This window comes from Heterodontus francisci, unplaced genomic scaffold, assembly GCF_036365525.1.
Source record: "Heterodontus francisci isolate sHetFra1 unplaced genomic scaffold, sHetFra1.hap1 HAP1_SCAFFOLD_323, whole genome shotgun sequence".
NCBI lineage: Eukaryota > Metazoa > Chordata > Chondrichthyes > Heterodontiformes > Heterodontidae > Heterodontus > Heterodontus francisci.
Genome location: NW_027141078.1, coordinates 2,087,849 through 2,103,014, shown reverse-complemented (window position 1 = coordinate 2,103,014; position 15,166 = coordinate 2,087,849). Strand labels below are relative to the sequence as shown.

General features: G+C 54.8%; 1 protein-coding gene across 2 annotated transcripts in view; it reads right to left on the bottom strand.

Moving 5' to 3' along the window:
- Positions 1–15,166, bottom strand: part of LOC137361965 (extracellular matrix protein A-like) — a 213,690-nt gene that overhangs the window by 22,614 nt on the left and 175,910 nt on the right. For both annotated transcript variants that reach the window (XM_068026561.1, XM_068026562.1), the window contains exons 34-40: positions 13,449–13,646; positions 12,045–12,224; positions 7,275–7,433; positions 6,496–6,651; positions 4,557–4,706; positions 2,866–3,018; positions 1,605–1,754 (exon numbers count right to left, since the gene is read on the bottom strand). In XM_068026561.1, the coding sequence (XP_067882662.1) occupies positions 1,605–1,754; positions 2,866–3,018; positions 4,557–4,706; positions 6,496–6,651; positions 7,275–7,433; positions 12,045–12,224; positions 13,449–13,646 (1,146 nt within the window). The remainder of the gene's footprint in view (positions 1–1,604; positions 1,755–2,865; positions 3,019–4,556; positions 4,707–6,495; positions 6,652–7,274; positions 7,434–12,044; positions 12,225–13,448; positions 13,647–15,166) is intronic.

The window sequence follows — 15,166 nt, the reverse complement described above, 5'->3', positions numbered from 1 at the left end:
GGTCCCTGTCAGACACAGTAACCCGGAGAGTGAGGCCCTGTCAGACACAGTGTCCCAGAGAGTGGGGTCCCTGTCAGACACAGTGTCCTGGAGAGCGGGGCCCTGTCAGACACAGTGACCCGGAGAGTGGGGCCCTGTCAGACACAGTGACCCAGAGAGTGGGTCCCTGTCAGACACAGTAACCCGGAGAGTGGGGCCCTGTCAGACACAGTGTCCCGGAGAATGGGTCCCTGTCAGACACAGTGTCCCGGAGAGTGGGGTCCCTGTCAGACACAGTAACCCGGTGAGCGGGGCCCTGTCAGACACAGTGACCCGGAGAGTGGGGCCCTGTCAGACACAGTGACCCGGAGAGTGGGTCCCTGTCAGACACAGTGACCCGGAGAGTGGGGCCCTGTCAGACACAGTAACCCGGAGAGCGGGGCCCTGTCAGACACAGTGACCCGGAGAGTGGGGCCCTGTCAGACACAGTAACCCGGAGAGTGAGGCCCTGTCAGACACAGTAACCCGGAGAGTGAGGCCCTGTCAGACACAGTGACCCGGTGAGTGGGGCCCTGTCAGACACAGTAACCCGGAGAGTGGGTGTCCCTGTCAGACACAGTGACCCGGAGAGTGGGGCCCTGTCAGACACAGTTACCCGGAGAGTGGGGCCCCTGTCAGACACAGTGACCCGGTGAGTGGGGCCCTGTCAGACACAGTAACCCGGAGAGTGAGGCCCTGTCAGACACAGTGACCCGGAGAGTGGGTGTCCCTGTCAGACACAGTGACCTGGAGAGTGGGGCCCTGTCAGACACAGTGTCCTGGAGAGTGGGGCCCTGTCAGACACAGTAACCCGGAGAGTGGGGTCCCTGTCAGACACAGTGACCCGGAGAGTGAGGCCCTGTCAGACACAGTGACCCGGAGAGTGGGGCCCTGTCAGACACAGTGTCCCGGAGAGTGGGGTCCCTGTCAGACACAGTAACCCGGAGAGTGGGGCCCTGTCAGACACAGTGACCCGGAGAGTGGGGCCCTGTCAGACACAGTGACCCGGAGAGTGGGGCCCTGTCAGACACAGTGACCCGGAGAGTGGGGTCCCTGTCAGACACAGTAACCCGGAGAGTGGGGCCCTGTCAGACACAGTGACCTGGAGAGTGGGGCCCTGTCAGACACAGTAACCCGGAGAGTGAGGCCCTGTCAGACACAGTAACCCGGAGAGTGGGTCCCTGTCAGACACAGTGACCCGGAGAGTGGGGCCCTGTCAGACACAGTAACCCGGAGAGTGGGGCCCTGTCAGACACAGTGACCCGGAGAGTGAGGCCCTGTCAGACACAGTGACCCGGAGAGTGGGGTCCCTGTCAGACACAGTGTCCCGGAGAGTGGGGCCCTGTCAGACACAGTGACCCGGAGAGTGGGGCCCTGTCAGACACAGTGACCCGGAGAGTGAGGCCCTGTCAGACACAGTGACCCGGAGAGTGGGGCCCTGTCAGACACAGTGACCTGGAGACCTGGGTCTAGTCCTATTGGCAAGGACCTGCTGAGTGGATCACTGCTACTTCGGTCTGCCGTTCGGCTGTGACAGTCCAGCTAAGTCCATGTTGTGGAGCTGAGGGTTACGGGCTTTTCCTTACTGTTCCAGGAGTGGACACATCTCTTCCCACAGCCGATATCACAGCACTGTTTCCACGAACCGCAGTCCTCGTCACTGTTACAGGGCTCGCTCGAGTTCTTGCCACAGATCCTCCTCGCTCGGTAGGAGGTCGGACATTCGTCATCTTCATCTGCAAGAGAATTACGTTCTAATTTAGGAACATAGGCACATAGGAAATTGGAGCAGGAGTAGGCCATTCAGCACATCATGCCTGCTGCACTATCCACATTGATCATCGCTGATCCTGACCTCATTTTCCTGCACTATCCCCAAATCCCTTGGTATCTTTAATATCTAGAACTCTAACAATCTCTCAATGGAATATACTCAAAGACTGGAATTCTCTACCCCACAGAGCTCTCGAGACTCAAAGATTCACCACTGTCTGAGTGAAGAAATTCCTCCTCATCTCAGTCGCGAATGACTGACCCATTATTCTGAGACTGTGTCCCCTGGTTCGAGACTCACCAGCCAGTGGAAACATCCTTCCTGCATCTACTCTGTCGAACCCTGTAAGAATTTCGTATGCTTCAATGAGATCACCTCTTATTCTCGTAAATGCGGAAGAATATTGGACCAGTCTCCTCAATCTCTCTTCATAAGACAATCCCTCCATCCCAGAGATCAGATTGGTGAACCTCCGTTGCACTCCCTCTATGGCAAGTATATCCTTCCTTAGGTAAGGAGACCAAAACTGTCTACAATACTCCAGGTGCAGTCTCACCAAGTCTCTATACAATTGCAGCAAGACATCTTCACTCCTGTACTCAAATACGTCTGCAATAAAGGCCAGCAACTAATTGCCCTCCTCATTGCTTGCTGCACCTACATGACAGCTTTCAGGTCCCTGCGGACATCAACATTTCTCAATCCCTCACCTTTTAAGAAATACTCTGCATGATTGTTTTACCCACCAAAGTGGATAAGAGGAGGGAGTTACACACAGGAAATCAAGATTTACTGTCGGAGGGTCAGTAGTGAGGGAGTGCTGCACTGTCTGTCCCTTTCTTTATCTCACGCCATCTCCATTTTGCACTCTGTCTCTCTCCTCTCTAGCTCTGCCTCTCTCTCTCGGGCCCTCTCTCATTGTCTCTTTCTCTCTTTCTCTCACTCTCTTTACTTGTCTCTGTCTCTCTTTCTCTCTGTGTCAGTCCTCCTGTCACTGACTACTTCTCTCTCTCTCTGTCTGTCTCTCACTTGCTCTCTCTTCCTCCTCCTCGGTCTGCAGTTTCTCAGCTTACCGTTATCCATGAAACTAGCGATACAGATTTTTCCACATTTGGTGTCACAGCAGGTCTGCCAAGCATCACAATCATCGTCTCCCGTACACTGGCCGCCGAGTTTCAGGTCACACATCGGAGAGAGACGGTGGGGCGCAGGACAGGTGTTATCCTCTGGAATACAGAAATCAGGGGTCAGTGAAGCTTCCAGATCTGTCTGATGGAGAAAGTCTCCCTCGGGAGCCACAGTAAATAAGAGACTCCCACAGGGTGTCTGTAAACGAGAGTCTACCTCGGGAACCACTTAATGCAGGATCCCTTGGGTGCACCCGAAATAACGGGTCACACTTGGGAACCCATTCATCGAGAATGAAGCCAGATCTCTTTAATCGGGGTCTGTGGTGAGGCAGCACAGCAAGTGGATCCATTCCCGGCCTGGGCTTCAGTTAACCTTATCCCACACCCGGTGTGGTACTGAGCCCAACACACATAGAGCAGGAAAGGCCCAGGCTCCATGCCCGGCCTGCACTGGGTCAATCTGATCTCACACCCCATGTGGTACTGAGCACCACACACACAAAGAGCAGGAAAGGCCCAGGCTCCATTCCCGGCCTGCGCTGGGTCAATCTGATCTCACACCCCATGTGGTACTGAGCACCACACACATAGAGCAGGAAAGGCCCAGGCTCCATTCCCGGCCTGCACTGCGTTAACCTGATCTCACACCCCATGTGGTACTGAGCACCACACACAGATGGCAGGAAAGGCCCAGGCTCCATTCCCGGCCTGTGCTGGGTTAACCTTATCCCATATGCGGTGTGGTACTGAGCCCAATTCACACAGAGCAGGAAAGGCCCAGGCTCCATTCCCGGCCTGGGCTTCATTTAACCTGATCCCACACCCCATGTGGTACTGAACACCACACACACAGAGCAGGAAAGGCCCAGGCTCCATTCCCGGCCTGGGCTTCAGTTAACCTGATCCCACACCCAATGTGGTACTGAGCACCACACACACAGAGCAGGAAAGGCCCAGGCTCCATTCCCGGCCTGGGCTTCAGTTAACCTGATCCCACACCCAATGTGGTACTGAGCACCACACACACAGAGCAGGAAAGGCCCAGGCTCCATTCCCGGCCTGGGCTTCAGTTAACCTGATCCCACACCCAATGTGGTACTGAGCACCACACACATAGAGCAGGAAAGGCCCAGGCTGCATTCCCGGCCTGGGCTTCAGTTAACCTGATCATACACCCCACCCCCGCACCAAGCACACACACACAGTGCAGGAAAGGCCCAGGCTCCATTCCCGGCCTGCGCTGGGTTAACCTGATCCCATACCCGGTGTGGTACCGAGCACCACACACAGAGCAGGCAAAGCCCAGGCTCCATTCCCGGCCTGCGCTGGGTTAACCTGATCCCATACCCGGTGTGGTACCGAGCACCACACACAGAGCAGGAAAGGCCCAGGCTCCATTCCCGGCCTGCGCTGGGTTAACCTGATCCCATACCCGGTGTGGTACCGAGCACCACACACAGAGCAGGAAAGGCCCAGGCTCCATTCCCGGCCTGCGCTGGGACAACCTGATCCCACACCCCATGTGGTATTGAGCCTCACACACACAGAGCAGGCAAAGCCCAGGCTCTATTCCCGGCCTCTGCTGAACCCACAGATCTACTAAATCTACTCGGGAGACCCTTCAAGCTACTCACTGGCCATGAAGAAGCGAGGAACACATCTCTTTCCACAACCAGCATCACAGCATGATGACCAGGCCAAGCAGTCAGCGTCACTCTCACACTTGTCTCCCAGCTTCATCGAACAGAAGGCATCCAATCGGCTGGAGGCGGGACACTGGGTTGCTGGAAGAAACAAGGCAACAGTGGAATAGAGAGAAACACGATCAGTATCCCTGCACAGTCCTAGAAAACACTCCAAGAACAGGAACAGTACAGGGGTTAGATAGAGAGTAAAGCTCCCTCTACACTGTCCCCATCAAACACTCCCCAGGACAGGTACAGTACGGGGGGTTAGAGAGAGAGTAAAGCTCCCTCTACACTGTCCCCGTCAAACACTCCCCAGGACAGGTACAGTACGGGGGTTAGATACAGAGTAAAGCTCCCTCTACACTGTCCCCATCAAACACTCCCCAGGACAGGTACAGTACAGGGGGTTAGATACAGAGTAAAGCTCCCTCTACACTGTCCCCCATCAAACAATCCCCAGGACAGGTACAGCACGGGGGGTTAGATACAGAGTAAAGCTCCCTCTACACTGTCCCCCATCAAACACTCCCCAGGACAGGTACAGTACGGGGGTTAGATACAGAGTAAAGCTCTCTCTACACTGTCCCCCATCAAACACTCCCCTGGACAGATACAGTACGGGGGGTTAGATACAGAGTAAAGCTCCCTCTACACTGTCCCCCATCAAACACTCCCCAGGACAGGTACAGCACGGGGGTTAGATACAGAGTAAAGCTCCCTCTACACTGTTCCACATGAAACACTCCCAGGACAGGTACAGTACGGGGGGTTAGATACAGAGTAAAGCTCCCTCTACACTGTCCCCCATCAAACACTCCCCAGGACAGGTACAGTACGGGGGGTTAGATACAGAGTAAAGCTCCCTCTACACTGTCCCCCATCAAACACTCCCAGGACAGGTACAGTACGGGGGTTAGATACAGAGTAAAGCTCCCTCTACACTGTCCCCCATCAAACACTCCCCAGGACAGGTACAGTACGGGGGGTTAGATACAGAGTAAAGCTCCCTCTACACTGTCCCCCATCAAACACTCCCCAGGACAGGTACAGTACGGGGGTTAGATACAGAGTAAAGCTCCCTCTACACTGTCCCCCATCAAACACTCCCAGGACAGGTACAGTACGGGGGGTTAGATACAGAGTAAAGCTCCCTCTACACTGTCCCCCATCAAACACTCCCCTGGACAGATACAGTACGGGGGGTTAGATACAGAGTAAAGCTCCCTCTACACTGTCCCCCATCAAACACTCCCCAGGACAGGTACAGCACGGGGGTTAGACACAGAGTAAAGCTCCCTCTACACTGTTCCACATGAAACACTCCCAGGACAGGTACAGTACGGGGGTTAGATACAGAGTAAAGCTCTCTCTACACTGTCCCCCATCAAACACTCCCAGGACAGGTACAGTACGGGGGTTAGATACAGAGTAAAGCTCCCTCTACACTGTCCCCCATCAAACACTCCCCAGGACAGGTACAGTACGGAGGTTAGATACAGAGTAAAGCTCCCTCTACACTGTCCCCCATCAAACACTCCCCAGGACAGGTACAGTGCGGGGGGTTAGATACAGAGTAAAGCTCCCTCTACACTGTCCCACATCAAACACTCCCCAGGACAGGTACAGTACGGGGGGTTAGATACAGAGTAAAGCTCCCTCTACACTGTCCCCCATCAAACACTCCCCAGGACAGGTACAGCACGGGGGGTTAGATACAGAGTAAAGCTCCCTCTACACTGTCCCCTATCAAACACTCCCAGGACAGGTACAGCACGGGGGTTAGATACAGAGTAAAGCTCCCTCTGCACCGTCCCACATCAAACACTCCCCAGGACAGGAACAGTACGGGGGGTTAGATACAGAGTAAATGATCAGGGTCTCTTACATCTGGTAATGAACCTGGGCACACATCTGTTTCCACAGCTGGCATTGCAGCAACTTTGCCAACTCTCACAGCTGCTGTCGTTGTGGCACTGGGTGTTAAAGCTCATTGTGCAGACGTGAGACATTCTCGAAGCTTCCGGGCATCTTCCTTCACCACCTGTAGAAAAAGTGCTTCAGTTACACCTTCCCTCCACATATTGATTACTCGTTCACTGAGATCGGGCTGAAGACGGTCATCGGGGAGCTGGGTGGGGCTGCGGTTTTTGGGGCCGGGGAGCTGGCGGATATGTGGACCTCACTGGGAGACAGACAGAGGATCCCTCTGCGTCTGAGGTTGACCTGGGTAGCCGGAGGCTTGTGGATGCTGCATCATTGTGTATACACCAGGCTGAGATTGAATGATTCTCGGACTCTGAGTGAATAGAGGCTTACGAGGCTTGGCCGGGAAACTGGAGCGCAGGTCCAGGGTCAGCCCTGATCTTACTGAATGGCGGAGCAGGACGGAGGGGCTGAATGGCCTTCTCCTGATCTCAATCATTCAGAGCTTACGTCAGAGAGAGAAGTCCTCCATCTCATTAGAGACTGGACTCTGAGCTTGCTATCCAGAGGGTGAAAGGTCACAGTGCCTTCGGTGGACAGAGTTACACAGCTCAGTGTGATGTCTCTAATGTGGAACTCAGCTCCCACTCACCCCAACAACTCCACCAGTCCCTCTCCATTCCCTCCATCACCGAGGAGCTGGACTTGCAGGAGCGGGAAATGGTTCCATTGCTTACTTACCCTTGTGACGGAGCGCATGGACACATCGTCTCCCACACGTGGTGTTACAGCAGGTCTGCCAGGCATAGCAATCATCGTCATCATCACAGAGCTCCCCATACTTCAGCTCACACATCATAGACAGGCGATGTGGAGCGGGACATTCATCAGCCGTTCGATCTGAAAGAAAAGAGAAACACAGCTCAGAAATGTGTGGCATTAAGAAACGCAGCTCTGAAATGTGAAGCAACTTAGTAACAGGTGTCAGTCTGTTCAGACCCAACTCCAGACTGTTACATTAGTATAGAAAGGGATATGGAGACTGGAACTGTGCACAGTGCTCCCAGTGTGGTCCAACCGAGGGATATGGAGAGCGGAACTGTGCACAGTGCTCCCAGTGTGGTCTAACCGAGGGATATGGAGAGTGGAACTGTGCACAGTGCTCCGAGTGTGGTCTAACCAAGGGATATGGAGAGGGGAACTGTGCACAGTGCTCCCAGTGTGGTCTAACCGAGGGATATGGAGAGTGGAACTGTGCACAGTGCTCCGAGTGTGGTCTAACCAAGGGATATGGAGAGGGGAACTGTGCACAGTGCTCCCAGTGTGGTCTAACCGAGGGATATGGAGAGTGGAACTGTGCACAGTGCTCCCAGTGTGGTCCAACCGAGGGATATGGAGAGTGGAACTGTGCACAGTGCTCCCAGTGTGGTCCAACCGAGGGATATGGAGAGCGGAACTGTGCACAGTGCTCCGAGTGTGGTCTAACCCAGGGATATGGAGAGGGGAACTGTGCACGGTGCTCCCAGTGTGGTCCAACCGAGGGATATGGAGAGTGGAACTGTGCACAGTGCTCCCAGTGTGGTCTAACCGAGGGATATGGAGAGTGGAACTGTGCACAGTGCTCCCAGTGTGGTCCAACCGAGGGATATGGAGAGCGGAACTGTGCACAGTGCTCCGAGTGTGGTCTAACCCAGGGATATGGAGAGGGGAACTGTGCACGGTGCTCCCAGTGTGGTCCAACCGAGGGATATGGAGAGTGGAACTGTGCACAGTGCTCCCAGTGTGGTCTAACCGAGGGATATGGAGAGCGGAACTGTGCACAGTGCTCCCAGTGCGGTCTAACCCAGGGATATGGAGAGCGGAACTGTTCACAGTGCTCCCAGTGTGGTCTAACCCAGGGATATGGAGAGCGGAACTGTGCACAGTGCTCCCAGTGCGGTCTAACCCAGGGATATGGAGAGCGGAACTGTGCACAGTGCTCCCAAAGTGGTCTAACCCAGGGATATGGAGAGCGGAACAGTGCACAGTGCTCCCAGTGTGGTCTAACCCAGGGATATGGAGAGCGGAACTGTGCACAGTGCTCCCAGTGTGGTCTAACCCAGGGATATGGAGAGCGGAACTGTGCACAGTGCTCCGAGTGTGGTCTAACCCAGGGATATGGAGAGCGGAACTGTGCACAGTGCTCCGAGTGTGGTCTAACCGAGGGATATGGAGAGCGGAACTGTGCACAGTGCTCCCAGTGTGGTCTAACCCAGGGATATGGAGAGCGGAACTGTGCACAGTGCTCCGAGTGTGGTCTAACCCAGGGATATGGAGAGCGGAACTGTGCACAGTGCTCCGAGTGTGGTCTAACCGAGGGATATGGAGAGCGGAACTGAGCACAGTGCTCCCAGTGTGGTCTAACCCAGGGATATGGAGAGTGGAACTGAGCACAGTGCTCCCAGTGTGGTCTAACCCAGGGATATGGAGAGCGGAACTGTGCACAGTGCTCCGAGTGTGGTCTAACCCAGGGATATGGAGAGCGGAACTGAGCACAGTGCTCCCAAAGTGGTCTAACCCAGGGATATGGAGAGCGGAACTGTGCACAGTGCTCCCAGTGTGGTCTAACCCAGGGATATGGAGAGCGGAACTGAGCACAGTGCTCCCAGTGTGGTCTAACCCAGGGATATGGAGAGCGGAACTGAGCACAGTGCTCCGAGTGTGGTCTAACCCAGGGATATGGAGAGCGGAACTGTGCACAGTGCTCCCAGTGTGGTCCATCCGAGGGATATGGAGAGGGGAACGTTGCACAGTGCTCCCAGTGTGGTCTAACCGAGGGATATGGAGAGCGGAACTGTGCACAGTGCTCCCAGTGTGGTCTAACCGAGGGATATGGAGAGCGGAACTGTGCACAGTGCTCCCAGTGTGGTCTAACCGAGGGATATGGAGAGCGGAACTGTGCACAGTGCTCCCAGTGTGGTCTAACCGAGGGATATGGAAAGGGGAACTGTGCACAGTGCTCCCAGTGTGGTCTAACTGAGGGATATGGAAAGGGGAACTGTGCACAGTGCTCCCAGTGTGGTCCAACCGAGGGATATGGAGAGCGGAACTGTGCACAGTGCTCCCAGTGTGGTCTAACCCAGGGATATGGAGAGGGGAACTGTGCACTGTGCTCTCAGTGTGGTCTAACCCAGGGATATGGAGAGCGGAACTGTGCACTGTGCTCCCAGTGTGGTCTAACCCAGGGATATGGAGAGCGGAACTGTGCACTGTGCTCCCAGTGTGGTCTAACCCAGGGATATGGAGAGGGGAACTGTGCACAGTGCTCCCAGTGTGGTCCAACCGAGGGATATGGAGAGCGGAACTGTGCACAGTGCTCCCAGTGTGGTCTAACCCAGGGATATGGAGAGGGGAACTGTGCACTGTGCTCCCAGTGTGGTCTAACCCAGGGATATGGAGAGCGGAACTGTGCACTGTGCTCCCAGTGTGGTCTAACCCAGGGATATGGAGAGCGGAACTGTGCACTGTGCTCCCAGTGTGGTCTAACCCAGGGATATGGAGAGCGGAACTGAGCACAGTGCTCCCAGTGTGGTCTAACCCAGGGATATGGAGAGCGGAACTGTGCACAGTGCTCCCAGTGTGGTCTAACCCAGGGATATGGAGAGGGGAACTGTGCACTGAGCTCCCAGTGTGGTCTAACCCAGGGATATGGAGAGCGGAACTGTGCACTGTGCTCCCAGTGTGGTCTAACCCAGGGATATGGAGAGCGGAACTGTGCACAGTGCTCCGAGTGTGGTCTAACCCAGGGATATGGAGAGCGGAACTGTGCACAGTGCTCCGAGTGTGGTCTAACCGAGGGATATGGAGAGCGGAACTGAGCACAGTGCTCCCAGTGTGGTCTAACCCAGGGATATGGAGAGTGGAACTGAGCACAGTGCTCCCAGTGTGGTCTAACCCAGGGATATGGAGAGCGGAACTGTGCACAGTGCTCCGAGTGTGGTCTAACCCAGGGATATGGAGAGCGGAACTGAGCACAGTGCTCCCAAAGTGGTCTAACCCAGGGATATGGAGAGCGGAACTGTGCACAGTGCTCCCAGTGTGGTCTAACCCAGGGATATGGAGAGCGGAACTGAGCACAGTGCTCCGAGTGTGGTCTAACCCAGGGATATGGAGAGCGGAACTGAGCACAGTGCTCCGAGTGTGGTCTAACCCAGGGATATGGAGAGGGGAACTGTGCACTGTGCTCCCAGTGTGGTCTAACCCAGGGATATGGAGAGCGGAACTGTGCACTGTGCTCCCAGTGTGGTCTAACCCAGGGATATGGAGAGCGGAACTGTGCACAGTGCTCCGAGTGTGGTCTAACCGAGGGATATGGAGAGCGGAACTGTGCACCGTGCTCCCAGTGTGGTCTAACCGAGGGATATGGAAAGGGGAACTGTGCACAGTGCTCCCAGTGTGGTCTAACCGAGGGATATGGAAAGGGGAACTGTGCACAGTGCTCCCAGTGTGGTCTAACCGAGGGATATGGAGAGTGGAACTGTGCACAGTGCTCCCAGTGTGGTCTAACCGAGGGATATGGAAAGGGGAACTGTGCACAGTGCTCCCAGTGTGGTCTAAACGAGGGATATGGAGAGTGGAACTGTGCACAGTGCTCCCAGTATGGTCTAACCGAGGGATATGGAGAGCGGAACTGTGCACCGTGCTCCGAGTGTGGTCGAACCGAGGGATATGGAGAGTGGAACTGTGCTCAGTGCTCTGAGTGCGGTCCAACCGAGGGATATGGAGAGCGGAACTGTGCACAATGCTTTCTGTCCCAGGCAGCTGGGAGCAGGTGACTCTCAGTCCGAGGCTGCTGGGAGCAAGGGGCCCTCAGTCCCAGGCTGCTGGGAGCAGGGAGATCTCAGTCCCATGCTGCAGGGAGCTCTCAGTCCCAGGCTGCTGTGAGCAGGGAGCTCTCAGTCCCAGGCTGCTGGGAACAGGGAGGTCTCAGTCCCAGGCTGCTGGGAGCAGGGAGATCTCAGTCCCAGGCTGCTGGGAGCTGGGAGCTCTCAGTCCCAGGCTGCTGGGAGCAGGGAGATCTCAGTCCCAGGCTGCTGGGAGCAGGGAGATCTCAGTCCCAGGCTGCTGAGAGCAGCGAGCTCTCAGTCCCAGGCTGCTGGGAGCAGGGAGATCTCAGTCCCAGGCTGCTGGGAGCAGGGAGATCTCAGTCCCAGGCTGCTGGGAGCAGGGAGATCTCAGTCCCAGGCTGCTGGGAGCAGGGAGATCTCAGTTCCAGGCTGCCAGGAGCAGCGAGCTCTCAGTCCCAGGCTGCTGGGAGCAGGGAGATCTCAGTCCCAGGCTGCTGGGAGCAGGGAGATCTCAGTCCCAGGCTGCTGGGAGCAGGGAGATCTCAGTCCCAGGCTGCCAGGAGCAGCGAGCTCTCAGTCCCAGGCTGCTGGGACCAGAGAGCTCTCAGTCCCAGGCTGCCAGGAGAGTGTTTTCGTTTACCTTTGATGGGACACAGTTTGCTGTGCAGGTTGTCACGTGGTTTACCTGAGAAAGCTGTGCTGCGACTTTGCCCCATGAACGCGTGGACACATCTGTTTCCGCAGGGTGCTTTACAACACTGCTTCCAACTTCCACAATCGTCATCATCCTCACAGGGCTCGCTGTGTTTCGTGTTACACACGCGCTGCAGATTGGAAGCACTGGGGCACTGCTTGGATTTTGTGTCTGAAAAACCAAGAGTTTGGGTTATGGGTAGTGACAGGTGGAGAGAGACAGACTGAAACAGAGACAGAGAGAGAGCCTGAGATTGAGATCCAGAGCAAGAGAGAGAGAGAGAGACAGGCAGACTGAGACAGAGTGAGAGAGAGACAGACGAAGACTGAGAATGAGATATGCACAGTGAGAAAGAGAGAGAGACAGGCAGACTGAGACAGAGTGAGATAGAGAGCGACAGCCAGAGTGAGAGAGAGAGACAGACAGAGACTGATAATGAGATATGCACAGTGAGAAAGAGAGAGAGACAGGCAGACTGAGACAGAGTGAGATAGAGAGCGACAGCCAGAGTGAGAGAGAGAGCGACAGGCAGAGTGAGAGAGAGAGCGACAGCCAGAGTGAGAGAGAGAGACAGACAGAGACTGATAATGAGATATGCACAGTGAGAAAGAGAGAGAGAGACAGGCAGACTGAGACAGTGAGAGAGAGAGCGACAGGCAGAATGAGAGAGAGAGACAGACTGAGAATGAGAGATCCAGAGTGAGAGAGAGAGAGAGAGGGAGAGACAGGCAGACTAAGACAGAATGAGAGAGAGACAGAGAGAGAGAGAGAGAGAGAGAGAGAGTCAGGCAGACTGAGAGAGAGAGACAGAGACTGAGAGAGAGAGAGTCAGGCAGACTGAGAGAGAGAAACAGAGAATGAGAGATACAGAGTGAGAGAAAGTGACAGAGACAGGTAGACTGAGAGAGAGAGAGACACAGACTGAGAATGAGAGATACAGAGTGAGAGAGAGACAGGCAGACTGAGAGAGAGAAACAGAGAATGAATGATACAGAGTGAGAGAAAGTGACAGAGACAGGTAGACTGAGACAGAGAGAGACAGAGACTGAGAATGAGAGATGCAGAGTGAGAGAGAGAGAGACAGGCAGACTGAGACAGAGTGAGAGAGAGACAGGCAGACTGAGTGAGAGAGAGAGAGACAGAGACTGAGAATGAGAGATGCAGAGTGAGAGAGAGAGAGACAGGCAGACTGAGACAGAGTGAGAGAGAGACAAGCAGACTGAGTGAGAGAGAGAGACAGAGACTGAGAATGAGAGATACAGAGTGAGAGAGAGTCAGGCAGACAGAGACAGAGAGAGACAGACAAACAGAGCCTGAGAATCAGAGAGAGACCACGACAGACAGACAGATGGAGGTCAGACACAGAGAGAAGTTCCGCTCTCGGCCGGTACAGACCTGTCAAGGAATCACGCTTTGTGGACCAGGAGCTTCCTCCACTAGACTTCCCATAGAATGATGGGACACATCGTTTCTGACAGCCAGCGTCACAGCAGGTTTGGGATGCGTCGCAGTCTCCATCCGACTCACACACCTTCCCGAATGTGCAGTTACACACACGGGCCAGCAGTGCTGGCTGAAGACACTTACCATCCTCTGTGAGAGAGAAAAACAGAGACAAGTTACAGCACAGGGTTAGATACAGAGTGAAGCTCCCTCTACACTGTCCCCAACAAACACTCCCCATGATAGGTACAGTACGGGGTTAGATACAGAGTGAAGCTCCCTCTACATTGTCCCCATCAAACACTCCCCAGGACAGGTACAGTACGGGGGGGGTTAGATACAGAGTAAAGCTCCCTCTACACTGTCCCCCATCAAACACTCCCCAGGACAGGTACAGTACGGGGGGTTAGATACAGAGTAAAACTCCCTCTACACTGTCCCCCATCAAACACTCCCCAGGACAGGTACAGTACGGGGGGTTAGATACAGAGTAAAGCTCCCTCTACACTGTCCCCATCAAACACTCCCCAGGACAGGTACAGTACGGGGGGTTAGATACAGAGTAAAGCTCCCTCTACACTGTCCCCCATCAAACACACCCCAGGACAGGTACAGCACGGGGGTTAGATACAGAGTAAAGCTCTCTGTACACTGTCCACATCAAACACTCCGCAGGACAGGTACAGTACGGGGATTAGATACAGAGTAAAGCTCCCTCTGCACTGTCCCCATCAAACACTCCCCAGGATAGGTACAGCACGGGGGGTTAGATACAGAGTAAAGCTCCCTCTACACTGTCCCCATCAAACACTCCCCAGGAAAGGTATAGTACGGGGGGTCAGATACGGAGTAAAGCTCCCTCTACACTGTCCCCATCAAACACTCCCCAGGATAGGTACAGCACGGGGGGTTAGATACAGAGTAAAGCTCCCTCTACACTGCCCCCATCAAACACTCCCCAGGAAAGGTATAGTACGGGGGGTTAGATACGGAGTAAAGCTCCCTCTACACTGTCCCCATCAAACACTCCCCAGGACAGGTACAGTACGGAGGTTAGATACAGAGTAAAGCTCCCTCTACACTGTCCCCCATCAAACACTCCCCAGGACAGGTACAGTACGGGGGGGTTAGATACAGAGTAAAGCTCCCTCTACACTGTCCCCCATCAAACACTCCCCAGGACAGGTACAGTACGGGGGGTTAGATACAGAGTAAAGCTCTCTCTACACTGTCCCCCATCAAACACTCCCCAGGACAGGTACAGCACGGGGGGGTTAGATACAGAGTAAAGCTCCCTCTACACTGTCCCCCATCAAACACTCCCCAGGACAGGTACAGTACGGGGGGGTTAGATACAGAGTAAAGCTCCCTCTACACTGTCCCCATCAAACACTCCCCAGGACAGGTACAGTACGGGGGGTTAGATACAGAGTAAAGCTCCCTCAACACTGTCCCCATCAAACACTCCCCAGGACAGGTACAGCATGGGGATGAGATACAGAGTAAAGCTCCCTCTGCACTGTCCCCATCAAACACTCCCCAGGACAGGTACAGTATGGGGGTTAGATACAGAGTAAAGCTCCCTCTGCACTGTCCCCATCAAACACTCCCCAGGACAGGTACAGTACGGTGGGTTAGATACAGAGTAAAGCTCCCTCTACACTGTCCCC